Source organism: Vespa mandarinia, chromosome 7 (assembly GCF_050613455.1).
Source record: "Vespa mandarinia isolate Hongniang chromosome 7, ASM5061345v1, whole genome shotgun sequence".
Lineage (NCBI taxonomy): Eukaryota > Metazoa > Arthropoda > Insecta > Hymenoptera > Vespidae > Vespa > Vespa mandarinia.
In genome coordinates this window covers 4,112,946-4,127,569 of record NC_140816.1, presented here as the reverse complement: position 1 = coordinate 4,127,569, position 14,624 = coordinate 4,112,946, and the positions used below count along the sequence as shown (strand labels likewise).

At 32.0% G+C, this 14,624-nt stretch overlaps 2 protein-coding genes across 7 annotated transcripts; both read right to left on the bottom strand.

Annotated features, from left to right (window-relative positions):
• Positions 1-166: 166 nt before the first annotated feature.
• SelR (methionine sulfoxide reductase SelR) lies at positions 167-3,440 on the bottom strand. 2 transcript variants are annotated; one of them, XM_035863904.2, is made up of 3 exons: positions 3,106-3,258; positions 2,346-2,518; positions 167-842 (listed from the first exon to the last, which is right to left on the bottom strand). In XM_035863904.2, the coding sequence occupies exons 1-3, from the start codon at positions 3,189-3,191 to the stop codon at positions 661-663; spliced, it is 441 nt and encodes a 146-aa protein (XP_035719797.1). In that variant the 5' UTR covers positions 3,192-3,258; the 3' UTR covers positions 167-660. The 2 variants fall into 2 exon arrangements, with proteins under 2 accessions (XP_035719797.1, XP_035719798.1); XM_035863905.2 differs by having other exon boundaries at positions 170-806; positions 3,106-3,440.
• A 483-nt stretch (positions 3,441-3,923) lies between these two features.
• LOC118440609 (uncharacterized) lies at positions 3,924-14,586 on the bottom strand. Of its 5 annotated transcripts, XM_085658164.1 has the most exons (10): positions 14,226-14,586; positions 13,691-14,148; positions 12,661-12,749; positions 12,315-12,479; positions 12,034-12,150; positions 11,545-11,883; positions 10,907-11,469; positions 10,644-10,789; positions 9,112-10,529; positions 3,924-9,014 (listed from the first exon to the last, which is right to left on the bottom strand). In XM_085658164.1, the coding sequence occupies exons 2-10, from the start codon at positions 13,716-13,718 to the stop codon at positions 5,121-5,123; spliced, it is 6,759 nt and encodes a 2,252-aa protein (XP_085514290.1). In that variant the 5' UTR covers positions 13,719-14,148; positions 14,226-14,586; the 3' UTR covers positions 3,924-5,120. The 5 variants fall into 5 exon arrangements, with proteins under 5 accessions (XP_085514290.1, XP_035719782.2, XP_085514291.1 ...); XM_035863889.2 differs by having other exon boundaries at positions 12,572-12,749; positions 13,691-14,586; XM_085658165.1 differs by lacking the exon at positions 13,691-14,148 and having other exon boundaries at positions 12,572-12,749.
• Positions 14,587-14,624: the final 38 nt, after the last annotated feature.

Below are 14,624 nucleotides of genomic sequence, written 5' to 3'. Positions count from 1 at the left end.
CCTTAATATACCCTTCCTTAATATCATGTCTCTATAGAAGAACAAAGGTTAAAAATAACAGTCAATTTGTTTCTTATAATGCTTTTTATATTATCAGGAATATATAGTAACTATTTATATATTACAGCCTTTATACACGTTTGTAAAAATAGTATGGACTCTTAAAAAATAATATTTTTATCACCTTTTTGTATTGATTATATCATAATTATATACATAAATAATGTGTTACACAATTCAGATCTGATTATAAAGAAACATATAATATCATGTTAGTTGAGTTAGAAATTGTTACATCAAGAGCAGTTGTATAATATGTATGGGGATGTTATATCTTATATTAAGTAAACAAATTTTTGCTTAGTTTAATACAATATCAGCATGGAAGCACGCTTTATAATTGTATATTGTAATGGATGATTGTGAAAGTTTAATTGACCATACTTATTAATAATATTAATATGCTAATTTACAAATATTATTAACGTATTATATATTCTACGTTACAATTAAAAATCTTGTTTTTAAACAAGAAAGCAGAATTGATGTAAAAAGATTCTTAACGAAATCTACTATGTTCAAAAGTTAAAGCAATCAGAAGAATCGTAAATGTCTTTGAGAAAATTTAATGTTAAAAGAAAAATTCTTGTTTAAGGAAATTTACTTCTTTTCTTCGCCTGCTGCATGAAAATGTATCGAAGCAGAGTTGATGCAAAAGCGCTTCCTGGTAGGTTTTGGACCATCGTTGAATACATGTCCCAGGTGTGCACCGCACTTTGAGCAGGTCACTTCAGTCCGCACCATATCTGGGTTTGCGATCAGCAGTAGTAGATTGCCACCAACTACAGGTCGTGTGGTGACGGGATTTTCGTGTTTCAATGGTGAGAGTGAAGTGGTGGTAGCGGAGCAGTAGGAAGACAAAGGAAAGACAATAATAGAGTGTGATTAAACGCAGACCCACACCCTTCTGAGTACACTTTCAATGCCTCCCAGCAATAGTAGTGGCGAAGAAGTAGACTTACAGTTAGATTAATTAATTTTTGTTATTTCACATGTTTTTATCTATCAAAATTACCTTGCACATAGCTATCCTTGAGTTTCCTCTGTAGTAATTGTAGTAACATTCACAGATTATAATACTAAACAAACACACCATTTATTTAATACAATATTGGCATAAATATTCATTAGAATCAAATTTTGAAATTACTCTATATATTGAATGTGATATTAATTTAAATTAAATATTAATTTTATTAACTTTAAAATAAGTAAAAATATTATATATATAATTTTATTTCTTCAAATTTTTTTAAATGCCTAATCTTTAAATATGGTCAATATTAATAGAGTTAAATAAATAACAATTGAATTTCTTAGAAATGTAACCATCCTATCTATAATACAATATTTCTTTTCTTTCTATACAATAATATTTCTTCTTTTTTATATAATCTTTTCATATAGCTCCATAAAAAATAATTATCATCTACACCACATATATTACTGCGACGGCTGTATTAGAAATAAAAATAACATTATTTAATTTTGATATTACTAAGGCCACAGTAAAATTATATTATAAGAAGCCACAATTACAAGTTATGTGCTATTTATTTGCAAATATTATGAGAGAATGCTATAACTACTATTTTTGTAAATTAATTAGACGAAAGATTTGTTTGCAATTTATGTCTAACATTTCAGTATAATAATAAAAAAATTGATGTAAGTCTAACACAATCACACTCTAAGCTGGACATGCAGGATATAAGGTATTAGGAATTCTGCCTTCCTTTAAACTTTATATCAAAATTTATATCTACAATCATTTTACCCATGTATAAATAAAGCCAGATCATAATATACTAAACATAAGTTATATATTGTTTAATTAATTGATTTAAACTATTTGAGAAATATACATGCACGAAATAATTAAACCAGTAGAAAATATTTTTACCATAATAAATATCCTATTGGTATATATTATATTATTGAAAATGAAAAAAAGATAGAGATTAGAGAAGAACTACAGAGAAGGCAATGAAATATAAAAGATACGGTTAGGAAGGTTTAATGATGGGTTAAAATTGTAATGTGTGAAGAGCGAAGACACCATAATAAGCAGGTAATGCTAAAAATCTAATCGTAGATATACTTAAGCTTTAATTCCCATTTAATCATTTTTATTTTCCATTCGATAATATCAGTTTACCTGCATATCGTTAGATATCCTCGTATGATGTAAGAATAGAATGAATAAGGAATACTACGTCATTATATCAAATATATGAGCATAATTGTTTGAGCTTTGTAAATAAAATAAAAAAGACTGTGCTTACCATGAGACGTATCTTTGGTTAACTTAATCCGTCCTTGATCTAAAACTTCATTAAATGCAGGCCAACCGCATCCACTGTCATATTTTGTATCAGACGAGAATAATTCCTGATCACAAACGATACACGTGTATGTACCGTTTTGATAAAATTTATTGTAGCAACCAGTGAATGGCCTGAGTAACACAGAAACAATTATAATACACTATCATCCGGTACCAAGTAAAAAGAGGTTAATTACAACATCCGAAATGTTATTTTTGAACTACTTGGCCATGACGTAAAGCAAGCGATCGCTCTTGAAAAAGTTATTTTTATCTACATATATAACTAAATTGGCCTTCACAATATTTCATTTACAAAAAATGAATTAATAAAAATATAAAACATATACTTGCCGAGATTGTATTTATAAATTATAAACGTTGTAAAATTAAGATCAAGATTTAATATAAATAGTATTTGAAAAGAAAATTTTGAAAAAAAAAACGAAGAACAAAACTGCCACAAGCGACAATTTTGACTTCGGTATTATTATACCGTGAAACATAGAAAACGATATAGGATAAAGGAAGAGACAATAGTAATCGTCTTTTAAAGAGGCACGAATATATTTCGCAAAGATAATAAAAAGTACAACGCGTCATATAAGAGATTTAATATGTAATTGATCGAAATCCTCATAAATTTGAAGTAAAGAGCATGGTTAAGCAAAAAACATGGCTATTAACGAATGTCTAAAAAAGAAATATCATTGTCCTACCTCTCAGTTCCTTTTTCTTGTGTCACGTGCCACTGTAACGGCGTCAAACGTTTTTTCAGCTCATCCTTATCAATTTCCGTCGTCATCCTTCTAATTGAATAACGAACACTTCTTAAAACGTCGAAGGGTAACCGAAATCGCGCCAGTTTAATGCGTCAAAATCAAAGACGTGGATAAGTATTACATATACGACCGGCGCGCGCGCTTACCGCGTTAAACGTACAACGACTGCCGCATCCTGCTAGATCGCGGGTAAATGTCGAGTTTCGAAATGGCACCGTGTGTGCGCCTTCCAGTTATTTGGCACTCGTAGCCCGCCACACGTCGATCATTTCCCCTCCTATGTGGCGCTTCGATCTCACGTCGAACGCGCCTTTTCTAGGGAACGATACCATCCTTCTTTCCTACTTCGTTGAAAACTACTATTTATAGAATTACGAAAGAATATCGTATTTAACCTTCTATTTCTTTTTAAACGTATACTAATACTTCACTCTTCCTATATAACATTTCTATTGTTACTTTTTACGTGATTTATCGATTTGATATTAAAAATTTTGCTTTAAGACAAAATTATTACGTTTATAATAATATGTAATGAAATTCAATTGTTGAAAAAATTTCGATATAAATATCAATGTTATATAGTATATTGATAAATAATTATAGTAACATATTAATATCCTTTTTATATTTTAATTTTTATCGATATCAGTGATAATTAGTGAAATATATTAAAATCATCATAATAAAAGTAAATAATTATAGGAAAATAGGGAGATAACGAAATATAAACGATTTTGTAACAAACTGTGCTTTAATCTGTTGTCAATACATTTACAATATACATTTACAATATATTTGTATATATTTATAAGTTTTGATAAACCGCTCTACAACGGTATACAATTCTCAAATACAGGGTTGATAGATAATATATATATATATATGTATATGTGTATATATATATATATGTATATATATATATACACACACGACTGCGGTATGTTACATATCTTCTCTCTGGTGCGTAGCTATACACATAATATAGATAATGTTTTTCTCGTATTTCATAATTCTTATTCGTTCGTACTATCATGTACCAACGTATATATTAGCATGATCTTTCACCATCCAATTTATATTTTGGATTTTGAAAACTTACACACATCGAGCACATTATCTATAATAGATATGTATTTTATGTACAATGAAACGTGTCCTAACTTATAAATTAACTTATTTATATACTATATAACATACACTTGCGATAGTGCACTCAGTACTATACATAACTTGTTTCAAATCAGAAATCTGATATATTGATAAATCTATCATAAAAAAAAAAAAAAAAGAAGAAAGAAAACGAAGTAAAGTCAACCGCAGTTCCTCCCCTTCTATATATTTGAATATTGCATAAAATACGTCCCGACATATCGAAAAAACATGAAGAATGCGTATTACGCCGAGGAACTTTCGATAAAAGTTTACTTGAATGTTAGCTACACTTCATCTGTTTTGTAATTATTTTTTAAAAAACTATCAAAAATTCCTAATATTAAGGTGGGCTTATTTTTATATACATGCGCACATAATACGTTAATGAATAGAAACAGAAGTTTATACTGACAATCTGTAAAAATGCCAAACATATAGAGCATCATCATTAAAAGAAAACAGAAAAAAAGAACAAAAAATATGATATGAAATGAAACAATGAGTTCCGGTGGAAATATTGCTATGATTATAATAACAAAAAGCAATAAGTATCACCTTTTCGTTAATTGCATCAAAATAATAAAAGCATAAAAAATAAATGTTTACTACACATTATTATAATTGTCACTTGTTATACTCATCACTACAATCATTTCTCTATTACTTTCATATTAATATGATTGAACTTTGATTTTAATGAAGAGCATTGTCTTTAAATTAAAAAAATATATATAAAGCAATATATCCACCGAAATATTTTGTAATGTGTAAAATATATTTTATATCAATTGTAATGGCTAAAGCCAGGACGGTCTATGATGATGTGGTGGTTGTAGAGCATATAAGGAATGAATATATTGTTGGTAAGCAGCAGGATCCACTGTTAGATTTGGACCATGAGGTGGAACGTAAGCAGACACGTGTGGTCCATAAGCAGCGGATCTTTGCGCAGAATGAAGAAATGGATGAGGTGGATAATTTCTTGGAGATTGATTACTAAGTTTGTTACAGGATGACTGCACGGTATCTGTTACTGGTGCAACTTGCTGTTGCTGTTGTTGTTGTTGCTGTTGTTGTCTAAGCGCCATACTGTAATAACTATTTGTATTACGAAATTCATCTAAAAACGCAAATGCTGCTGCAGCAGCAGAAGCATCCTTATCATAAAAGGGTGAACTGCTTGTGGTGGTACTGGTTGGTGCAGCAAAATTGAAGGCACTACCACCTGGCGGAATTACTGAGGTATTTTTTAAGCCAATGTCTCCAGGAGTGCCTGAATATTGGGAAAAATTCGATATACTGCCGCTAGCTTGTTGATCTCCACTAACTGTAGACGGTAAGGCAGTGACATTTGGTTGCTCTTGCTGTTGCTGTTTACTTTTTTTACTTTTTTTCGTCCTAGTTGTAACCGGTGCAGGAGGTGGTCCTGTTGTTTCTCCTACTCTTCTTGACATTGACAATATTCCTGATGTATTTTTTGCTGCTGCACTTTGTATACTTTGTAAGAGATTCAAATCCAATTCCGCAGTTCCCGAAACAGGACTACGCGCATAAGCCAAATGTTCTGGTTTTGCAGGTGGTGGTCTAGGAATTGTTAATAATTGTTGTTCTTTGTTAGTACGACTTACTAAACCTAAACCCAATCGTGCATATGCAGGACTTGTGGCTACTGAATCTGCTAAACTTCCAACAAATACACTCTCAAATTGACTAGCTGAAACTGCTTCTGGTTGTGAAAGTGCTATCATTGGATCAAAAATAAATTGTTCTTGCCCAGTTCGTATTGTAGATTCTTGTGGCAGAGCGCGCGACGGTTCATTTGGCGATTCATTATATACACGCTTCTTTACAGGAGGAAGATTGCCACTTGTTGTGTTTGAAGTTCCACCACTAGCAGTTTTTGAGCTAGCATCAAAGTAATGCGGACTGTGGTACACTGGTCTAGAATTAGTTATAGGATATCCCGAAGGTTGAAATCCAGTTTGGTAAATAGACTCATGCGTCGTTAAATTTTGTTGAAATGCTATAAGCTGCGATTGATCTTGTGCTTGAATTTGATCTCCAGTACTTGCATTTTTACTGAGGAACGGTCTTTGTTGAGTATATTTTTGAACACCTACAGAATCGCTAAGATCAGTAAAATTTGGTCGTTCTTGTAATGTTTGTTGCGGCTGCTGCTGCTGTTGATGTTGCGATTGTTGTTGTGATGGTTCTTGATTACTATGTCTGCTACTAGATCTTTGTATATCACTATTAGAAAAATTATTTGGATATGCTGTAGGAAATTGATTCGACGGTTGATAAATTTGATGGTTCGCATTTAAATTCATTGACGATTCTGGCTGAACGATAAAATTTCGTTGTTCCTCAGGTGAAGTTTTATCACTATTATTAGATTTCAAAAATTCTTGTCTCCGTTCCGATTCATTCACCGACAATGTAGGAGATTGTAAATATGGATGAGTTTGTTTAAAGTTTTGAGCATAACTTGAAGATGCTATTGTGTTTGATGTATAGTCCTCAGGAGCTTTAGGTGGTTGAGATTGAGCATAATTTGTAGCTTGTTGTGGAGGAGATTGCAAGTATGTAGTAGATTGTTGTTGAGAGGTACATACAGATTTCTGTTGAGGAGAAGGTTGAGAGTAAACATGTGGTGACTGAGGAGATGGTTGGGGGTAACTTATTGCTGCTGCTTGTTGTTGTGGAGACAATTGTGAATAATTAGGTGGTGTTTGGGGTGAATGTAATGGATGAGAATAATTAGGTGCTTGTTGAGGAGATGGTTGAGAATAATTAGGTGGCTGTTGAGGAGATGGTTGTGAATAATTAGGTGGTTGTTGAGGAGATGGTTGAGAATATGAATTGTTTTGTGGTGAAGGTTGCGAATAGGAAACTTGTGCTTGTGGAGAAGATTGAGAGTACGCAGGCGGGGTTTGTGGAGAATGTTGCGAAAATGTTTGTATTTGCTGTGGGGATGACTGAGAAAAATTTTGTGGCTTTGGAGATGGTTGTGAGTATGGTGGAATTGGTTGAGGTGATGGCTGCGAGAAATTATTTGAATGTGTTTGTGGTGAAGGCTGTGAAAAATGTGGAGATTGTGTAGGTTGCTGTGAATATACTGATGGTGGTTGAGGAGAAGTCCGAGAATATACAGATGATTGTTGTGGAGATGATTGTGAAAATGAAGAATGTTGTTGAGGCGAAGACGGTCGTGAATAATTCGAAGATGCCTGAGGAGAAGATTGAGAATAAGGGGAATGCTGTTGCTGTGGTGAAGGATGTGAAAAATTAGATGTTGCTTGAGGAGAATTTTGAGAATAATTGATAGATGAATTTTGTTGGGGAGAAGGTTGAGAATATTTTGGTGTAGTTGATTGTTGAGGCGATGGTTGCGAATAATTTGATGGCGCCTGAGGTGAAGTTTGTGAATAAACTGGATGTAATGGCTGAGGAGAATGTTGAGAATATCCGGCAGATTGAGTTTGATTATTAGATGATATTTGTTGCGGATAAGGTTCATTTTGTGACGAACTTTGTGGAAAATTATTTTGGGGGGAACATTGAGGAAATGTGGGAGATAACTGACGATAAGCTTCACTTGAATTTTCTTGAGGCGATGATTTCTGATATATTTGAGAAGTTTGGGATGGTATTTGAGGATATATTGGAGTCTGTTCATATGATGCAGGAGATGGATATGCTGGGGACAATGGATGATTTTGAGGTGATGGAGTAGGAGGTAATTGGGCACTATATCTCGGTGGAGTGGCATAATAGGGACTATTATAAGGACTACTACCAGTTGACAAAGCATCCTGATAAAATCCAGCACCTCGTATTTGAGTTTCAGTTGTGGTTACTACAGGCTGATTTTGCGGTGAACGACCTGAACAACGGCCAGGTGGAGATTCTTGAGAGAAACTAGAAAGTGATTCGCTTAAACTGCTACCACCTGTGCTCATACGCCTTGGTCTACTACAGATCGTTTCTTGTATTTCTCCATCTTTCTTTGGCACACCTTCTTCTATTTCTTCGTCTTTCTTTTTTGATTTTGGTGCCCCAAAAGCTTTAAACCAAGCACTTAAATTTGGCGTTGTGGATTTTTGTTTTTGAATTTCTTCTGTAAAAACATTACTATCCTTAGTTTCTTCGACTGTTGTCAATGGTAAAATTGTCCCCTTGTTAGCAGGTAATTTTTCTTCAACAGCATTCGATGTTGAATTTACTGATACTGTGGTATGATCTTCTTCCTCATCATCATTTGAAAAATTAGGATTTGGTGATGAAACTAAGCCTTTACATATCAACTGTATTGAATCAGCGTTCTTCAAAACAGTTCCTAAACTAAGTTTTGGTTCCTCTTTAACATCTGTACTAGGTTGAACATTATCACTAGCAGATTGATGAACTGTTGTATCACTAATATTGGAAGATGATAAATTTAATGGTTTCTTTAATAATAAATTTCCCTTGCTTTTACCAGGTTGTAAACGATCTATTGTACGCTGTATTTTTTTTGGTCTAGATGGGCCATGTGGTCCAAAAATTTTAATAGAACTTGGTCGTTTCCTTGGAGCTTCTAACTTTGGTCCAGATTTATTCGATTCAATAGAGGAATGAAATACTGGTGAATCACTACCGGAAGAAAATTCCGAAAGCCGAGGTGCATCATCGAGCCATTTATTGATGTCCTATTATTAAGAAAAAGTTAATTACTTTGACAAAATATAAGCAAGAAAAAAGATTTAATAATACAAATATACTAAACATTAAATATTTATAACTTACATTAAGCGTCTGCTCTGTTGCTTGATTCAAGGCCTGTATCGCTGAACTTTCTTCTTTACCAAATACTTTGGTATGTTTAACTTGTGTATTTTTTGTTTTTTTATTACTATCATTTACTTCATGATTGTGACATTTATTTATGTCTCCTATAGCAATCGATTTTTCTTCCTTTACTCCTTTTTTAGATTTCAACCGCTTTAAATTGACTTTATCTCCATCATGTAATGTACTACCATTTGAAGGCACTTTTTTCGAGTACGCACTCTGAATATCTTTCTTCTTCTGCTTTTCCTTTTCATGTTTCAATTTTTCTTCACGACGTCTTTCACTTACCTTATCTTTCAGACTATCAAGTGACTCCAAATCTTTATTATTTACTAACGCAGCAAGTTTCTTACAAGTATCAAATTGTTTTGACTTTTGTATATTTGTTTCTATTTCTAGTTCTTTGGAATCTACAAGATCTGTTAATTCGCCATTGTTCATATTTTCTTCAGTCTTCTGTTTTGATTTTTTTTCTTTCTCTTTTTCTTTCGTAAGTATCTTTCCGTCAAATTCCTCGTCTGATTTTAAATTCATTTTCGCCTCATCTTTTTCCTTTTTACGATTTTTCTTTACCTTAACATGTAAAGATTTTTCTGTATTATTATCTTGAGATTCTACTCGTTTTAATTTGCATTTCTTCGTATTTTCTGCTATCAACGTATTTTCTAGTTCTTTTTTCTCAATTTTTCTACTCTTACTTTTTGCAATAATAGAAGGTTCATAACTTTCTTCAAAATCTTCTTTCCGTTTTTTCCCCTCCTTTACCGAACGAATAATCTCTGCATCTTTTTTTTGTTGATGTTTGTTCTTTTTATTTGCACGTTTCAGTTCTTGTTCTTTGGGAGGCAGCTTTTTGGTTTTTAATAAAACATTGTTTGTATTAATGTGTTTCTTCCCTTTTGATTTTACAACATTAACATCTGATAATGCTTTGTCAGCTTCTTCCCCCTTTATTTCTTGTTCCTGCTTCTCGTTTTTTATCTCTGTATATTCTTCCTCTCCTTCTTCCTCTTCTTCTTCTATAATATCTTCTTCCTTTATTTTTTTAGATTTTCTCTTACCTCTCTTTTTTTTAGTAAATTTCAAATTCTTACTTTGCTTTTCTTCTTCAATTTCCAAGCTAATTTTTGATTTTGCTCGAGTTTCAGATTTAATAGACTTAGATCTTTTGTTTGACTTCTTTAAGCTCTTTTTTACATTATGCTGCATCGTAGAAGGAGAAGTAGTATTTAAAGGATAAGAAAGAGATGAAGGAGATATAGATACTGATCTTGTTGATGAAAGATCTTCATCACTCGATGTTTCAGATTCTAAATAACGGTTTACTGCTTTATCAAATGCTTCTTTTAAATTAATTGCCATCTCAGTATATTCTAAAATTCAATAAAAAAGAAAAAAGAAAAAAAAAAAAGAAAAAGAAAAAAAAAGATATTAATTAATATATATTTTCATTACATTATTTTAATTCATTAAATATAAATACTAACCATTGTCAGAACCATTATATTGCCTGCAGTTGTCAACAATAAGGCGAAAATCACGTTTGAACTGACTTATACTTTTATAAGATCCACCTTCCAATTTTTCTTCCATTGTACTAAGATCCATTGGTCTTCGTACCACACTGTAGTATCTGTATCAATACAATATATTATAATATTGTTTTGTATTATACTGGATTTCTTATTTTTTTTTGTAAATATTTGACTATCCAAAATGATAAATATATAATTTATATATCCTTGTTTACCTAGGAGCATATTCTTCATCCACAGGATCAATAAAAGGCCAGACGTCAACATGGTCTTTTAAGCTTTCAAGTACTTTATGCATACCTACACGACGTTCCTCTTCTTCGATTCCAAACGAATATCCATATTTATATCCATAATTAGAAGTAACATAATTATCACCATGACTACTAATCCCTTTCTTTTTTTCCAAATTTTCCACTTCATCTCTAGTATGGATAACAATTTGGCCAACTGCAGATGCTAATGAATTATTAGTCTGTCGACCTTTTTTTTGTATAGGTGGGACACTTAACGGTGGAGAACTTTTATCTTTAACATAAACATTCTTGGTACTCTGAGTACTTCTCTTTGCTCCTTTGCTATTCTTTGTCTTAATCTTTGATCTAACCATGACTGTTTCCATTTGTGTAGCAGGTTCGTGACTTCGAAGAACTCTTGAATTATTACGTTGTAGAAGTTTACGCCTCTGCTGTTTCTCTTTTAAATCAAAAAGTTTTGGTATTTCAGGCATAAAATCTTCTGATAGAGTACGATAAAGTTTACGTTCAGTATCGTACTCCTAAAAAACGTAATAAACAATTAATAATAAATTAATTTAAAAATGAATTTTTATTATACAATATATCATACTTACTGAATCACGAAATTTTTCAACCAAACGACTCCAATCTTGCTGAGTGAAACAAACAACCTGCCATACACTTTCTCTTTCTTTATCAGTTTTATATATTAGATTATTTTCCTCCTTCTCCTCCTCTTCTTCTTCCTTTTTCGCCACTCTGTTCCTTCGTTTTTTACGTTTTTTTTCTCTTGATTTACTGCTCTGTTTGAATGAGGTACTAACAGAAGTATCAATATAATCCTCCCTGTACAATCGAGTGCCGTAGAAGTACCAGTAAGCAGAATTCTTACGATCATGACCCAATGGTTCAACTCGCAGACTATCTGAGTCCAGATTACTTAAAGATTGCTCCTGTTAATAAATAATATTTGAATCATTAAACATTACAATTTATTTTATTGAAAGATAGTTTTTAAAAGTGAAATTTAATTTCAAAGATAATAACAAAATCTATATTAATTATTCTATAATAAATTAATATACAAATGAATGAATACATACTACGTCTTCCGCGTCTAGTCTGAAGTCACAGAGGGCACGTAATATTTCTACTTTTTGACGAAGTGGCAATAATTCAAAGTCTACATCGGTATTAAAAGGATTTTCACATTTATATTCCTACAGAAAAATAAAAGAAAATATATTGAAACATTACTTGAAAAATAAAACAGAAAGCAAGGTGTATAAATATATAAATAAATAATATTTCAATCAACAACATTGTCAAATGATCTAAATTAATATTAATTGAAATTTAAAGATAGCACAAAGATTATATTTACCTGACATTTTTTCCGAAAAAGTCTACGAAGAAACATTTGATAATTAAAAGTAGAAATGTCATTGCGAGTATCATTAGGTAAACAGCCTTCTAACAATTTTACTATTAATTCTTGTACTAAACGACCTTCTGTGCCTCCATCCGTTAACAATGCTTCTTCTAAATCCTAAAATATATACAACAATAAATACAATGTGAATCAATCATATTAAGCAATATTTAGCATAGAAAGAATTGTTTTAAAAGACCGAAACATACGAGGATTTACTAATTCCTGAAAGCTTAAGCATTACTAGTAACTGATGCATTTAATGCCTATCGTTAGGAGGTAGCATGTAATTAGATACCTCAATGTCAAAGTCCAAAAGATTGAAAGCAGCCCTAAATAATGAGCAGAAGTGTGCTATACTTGGCACCTCCCACCACGATTGTATGTCTAAAAAAAATAAGGTAAGAAATAAATGCTCCTCAGTTAAAAATGTTTTTAAATTGTTTTATCAAAAAGTACTAGCAGTGCTTTCATTAATACATACCAAATATAACAAATTAAATATTTTAAAATATTATAATTCGTAACAACTGTTATCACAATTAAAATTGATTTTGCTTCAGTAACAAGTGAATAAATTTTTAATAACATATAAATTAAACTGAAGAACTATTAAATGTCTTCAATTTTGTTATAACATTTTAGAAATATAACGAATAAAGTTTATAAAATTATAGAGTTGCACATTTATTATATGAATAATACACAACAACAATAAAACAAATGTCTTTTATCATGTAAGTTGTAATAAAATTATTTGCAAAGTCAAAGAAATTTATTATTTTTAAAATTGTCGAAAATTAAAACTAACTCATGAAATGTTGAGAATGAACTTTCTAAACAAATTATTCTCTATAAGGAATTAAAATACGTACTTTCTATATATCTTTTCTAAAGATAATTAGACAAATGACATAAAAAAATCATCTTGTTCTTTAGATATATGATATATAAATCAAGACACTACAAACATCAATTCTTTGAGATTTAATCCTAAAATTCAGAATATGGATAAAATAACATATTAAGAATGGTATTAAAAGTTATTAAAATTAATGATTGAATTTTCCAAAAGTATATACGCTATGCTATTAAAATATCAATCCATTAATTGTTTATTAATAAACTGTATCATGTGTAAATTAATATATCATTAGTTAAATATATAAGCTCATAAAAACGACAACTTATCCGTTAATGAATATTATATATATATATATATATATATATATATATATATGTATATATATATATATATATATATACATATATATATAAAAAGTATTCTCACGATAATCAAGTCAGTTAACTTTTGTAGGAGGACTCACCTAGGATCCCTATAAAAGTGGGAAACATAACCCGTCGTGTGGCGGGCAAACCGGGTAAATCACGTCAGGGCGGTGAAGGTTGCAGAATAACAAGGAGAGGACGATGCTCCTCCTCCTAGGCATAAAAGTCGCGAGCGACTTTTATCGATAGATTTGAGGAGCACGCCGTGGATCAAATAAAACAGAATTCGACAGGGCAAGGTCGATCCTTCCTAAAATACCTGGATGCAACCCGATGAAGCACAACACCCGTAGTCCTCTATGCAAAAGAGCGGGTAATCGCATTTCCACATAGCTCGTTGCATTCCGCCGTCACGAGCTCAAACGACTAAGCGCATTTGTACATCGTCCTGTATATTTCCCTAACTATAGCAATGACGATTTCTATTCAACACTTATCCTGAGCACGGCTATGTAGCCGAATGTTAACGATGTACACGACACTCTACGACCATTCTCTATTTGGGGAAAAAGTTTAAACTCAAAACAACCACCAGTTTCGCATTGTTCAAGACGTAAAACGATATATACGCACATAAGTTCCGTCAACTTCAAATCAAACGGACGTAGTTCGAAGCGTCTCCCACGTTATTTCGCCTTTACACCACAGATATTTCTTTCTTCGAAATATCTGTTTTATAAACAATTCCTTCTATTTGTCGGTTGTTACTTTCATCGTCATCATTGTCGTTTTCGTCATCGTCATCGTCGTCATCGTCGTCATCGTCGTCGTCGTAATCGTCGTCGTAGTCGTTGTCGTCGTCCTCGTCGTCGTCGCCGCCGAATACGTTACAAACGAAACACGATACACATGTACGGAAGTGTAGAATAGCGCGGACCAGTGCGGACCAGCGGACTATGCAACTTACGATTCTGAAACCTGAACAACTATTGCGGGCGTATACCGATGAACATGTATTATATAGATTTGCGC

Excerpts from the sequence above, each read along its gene's own strand:
- LOC118440609 (XM_085658164.1), bottom strand. The coding sequence starts at position 13,718 with ATGTTTCCCACTTTTATAGGGATCCTAG. Across the intron at positions 12,480-12,660 it reads TTTTGGACTTTGACATTGAG|GATTTAGAAGAAGCATTGTT; the intron begins GTATCTAATTAC and ends TATATATTTTAG. Across the intron at positions 11,884-12,033 it reads GACTAGACGCGGAAGACGTA|GAGCAATCTTTAAGTAATCT; the intron begins GTATGTATTCAT and ends ATTTATTAACAG.
- SelR (XM_035863904.2), bottom strand. The coding sequence starts at position 3,191 with ATGACGACGGAAATTGATAAGGATGAGCTGAAAAAACGTTTGACGCCG. Across the intron at positions 2,519-3,105 it reads CAAGAAAAAGGAACTGAGAG|GCCATTCACTGGTTGCTACA; the intron begins GTAGGACAATGA and ends TGTGTTACTCAG. Across the intron at positions 843-2,345 it reads AACCAAAGATACGTCTCATG|TTGGTGGCAATCTACTACTG; the intron begins GTAAGCACAGTC and ends CACGACCTGTAG.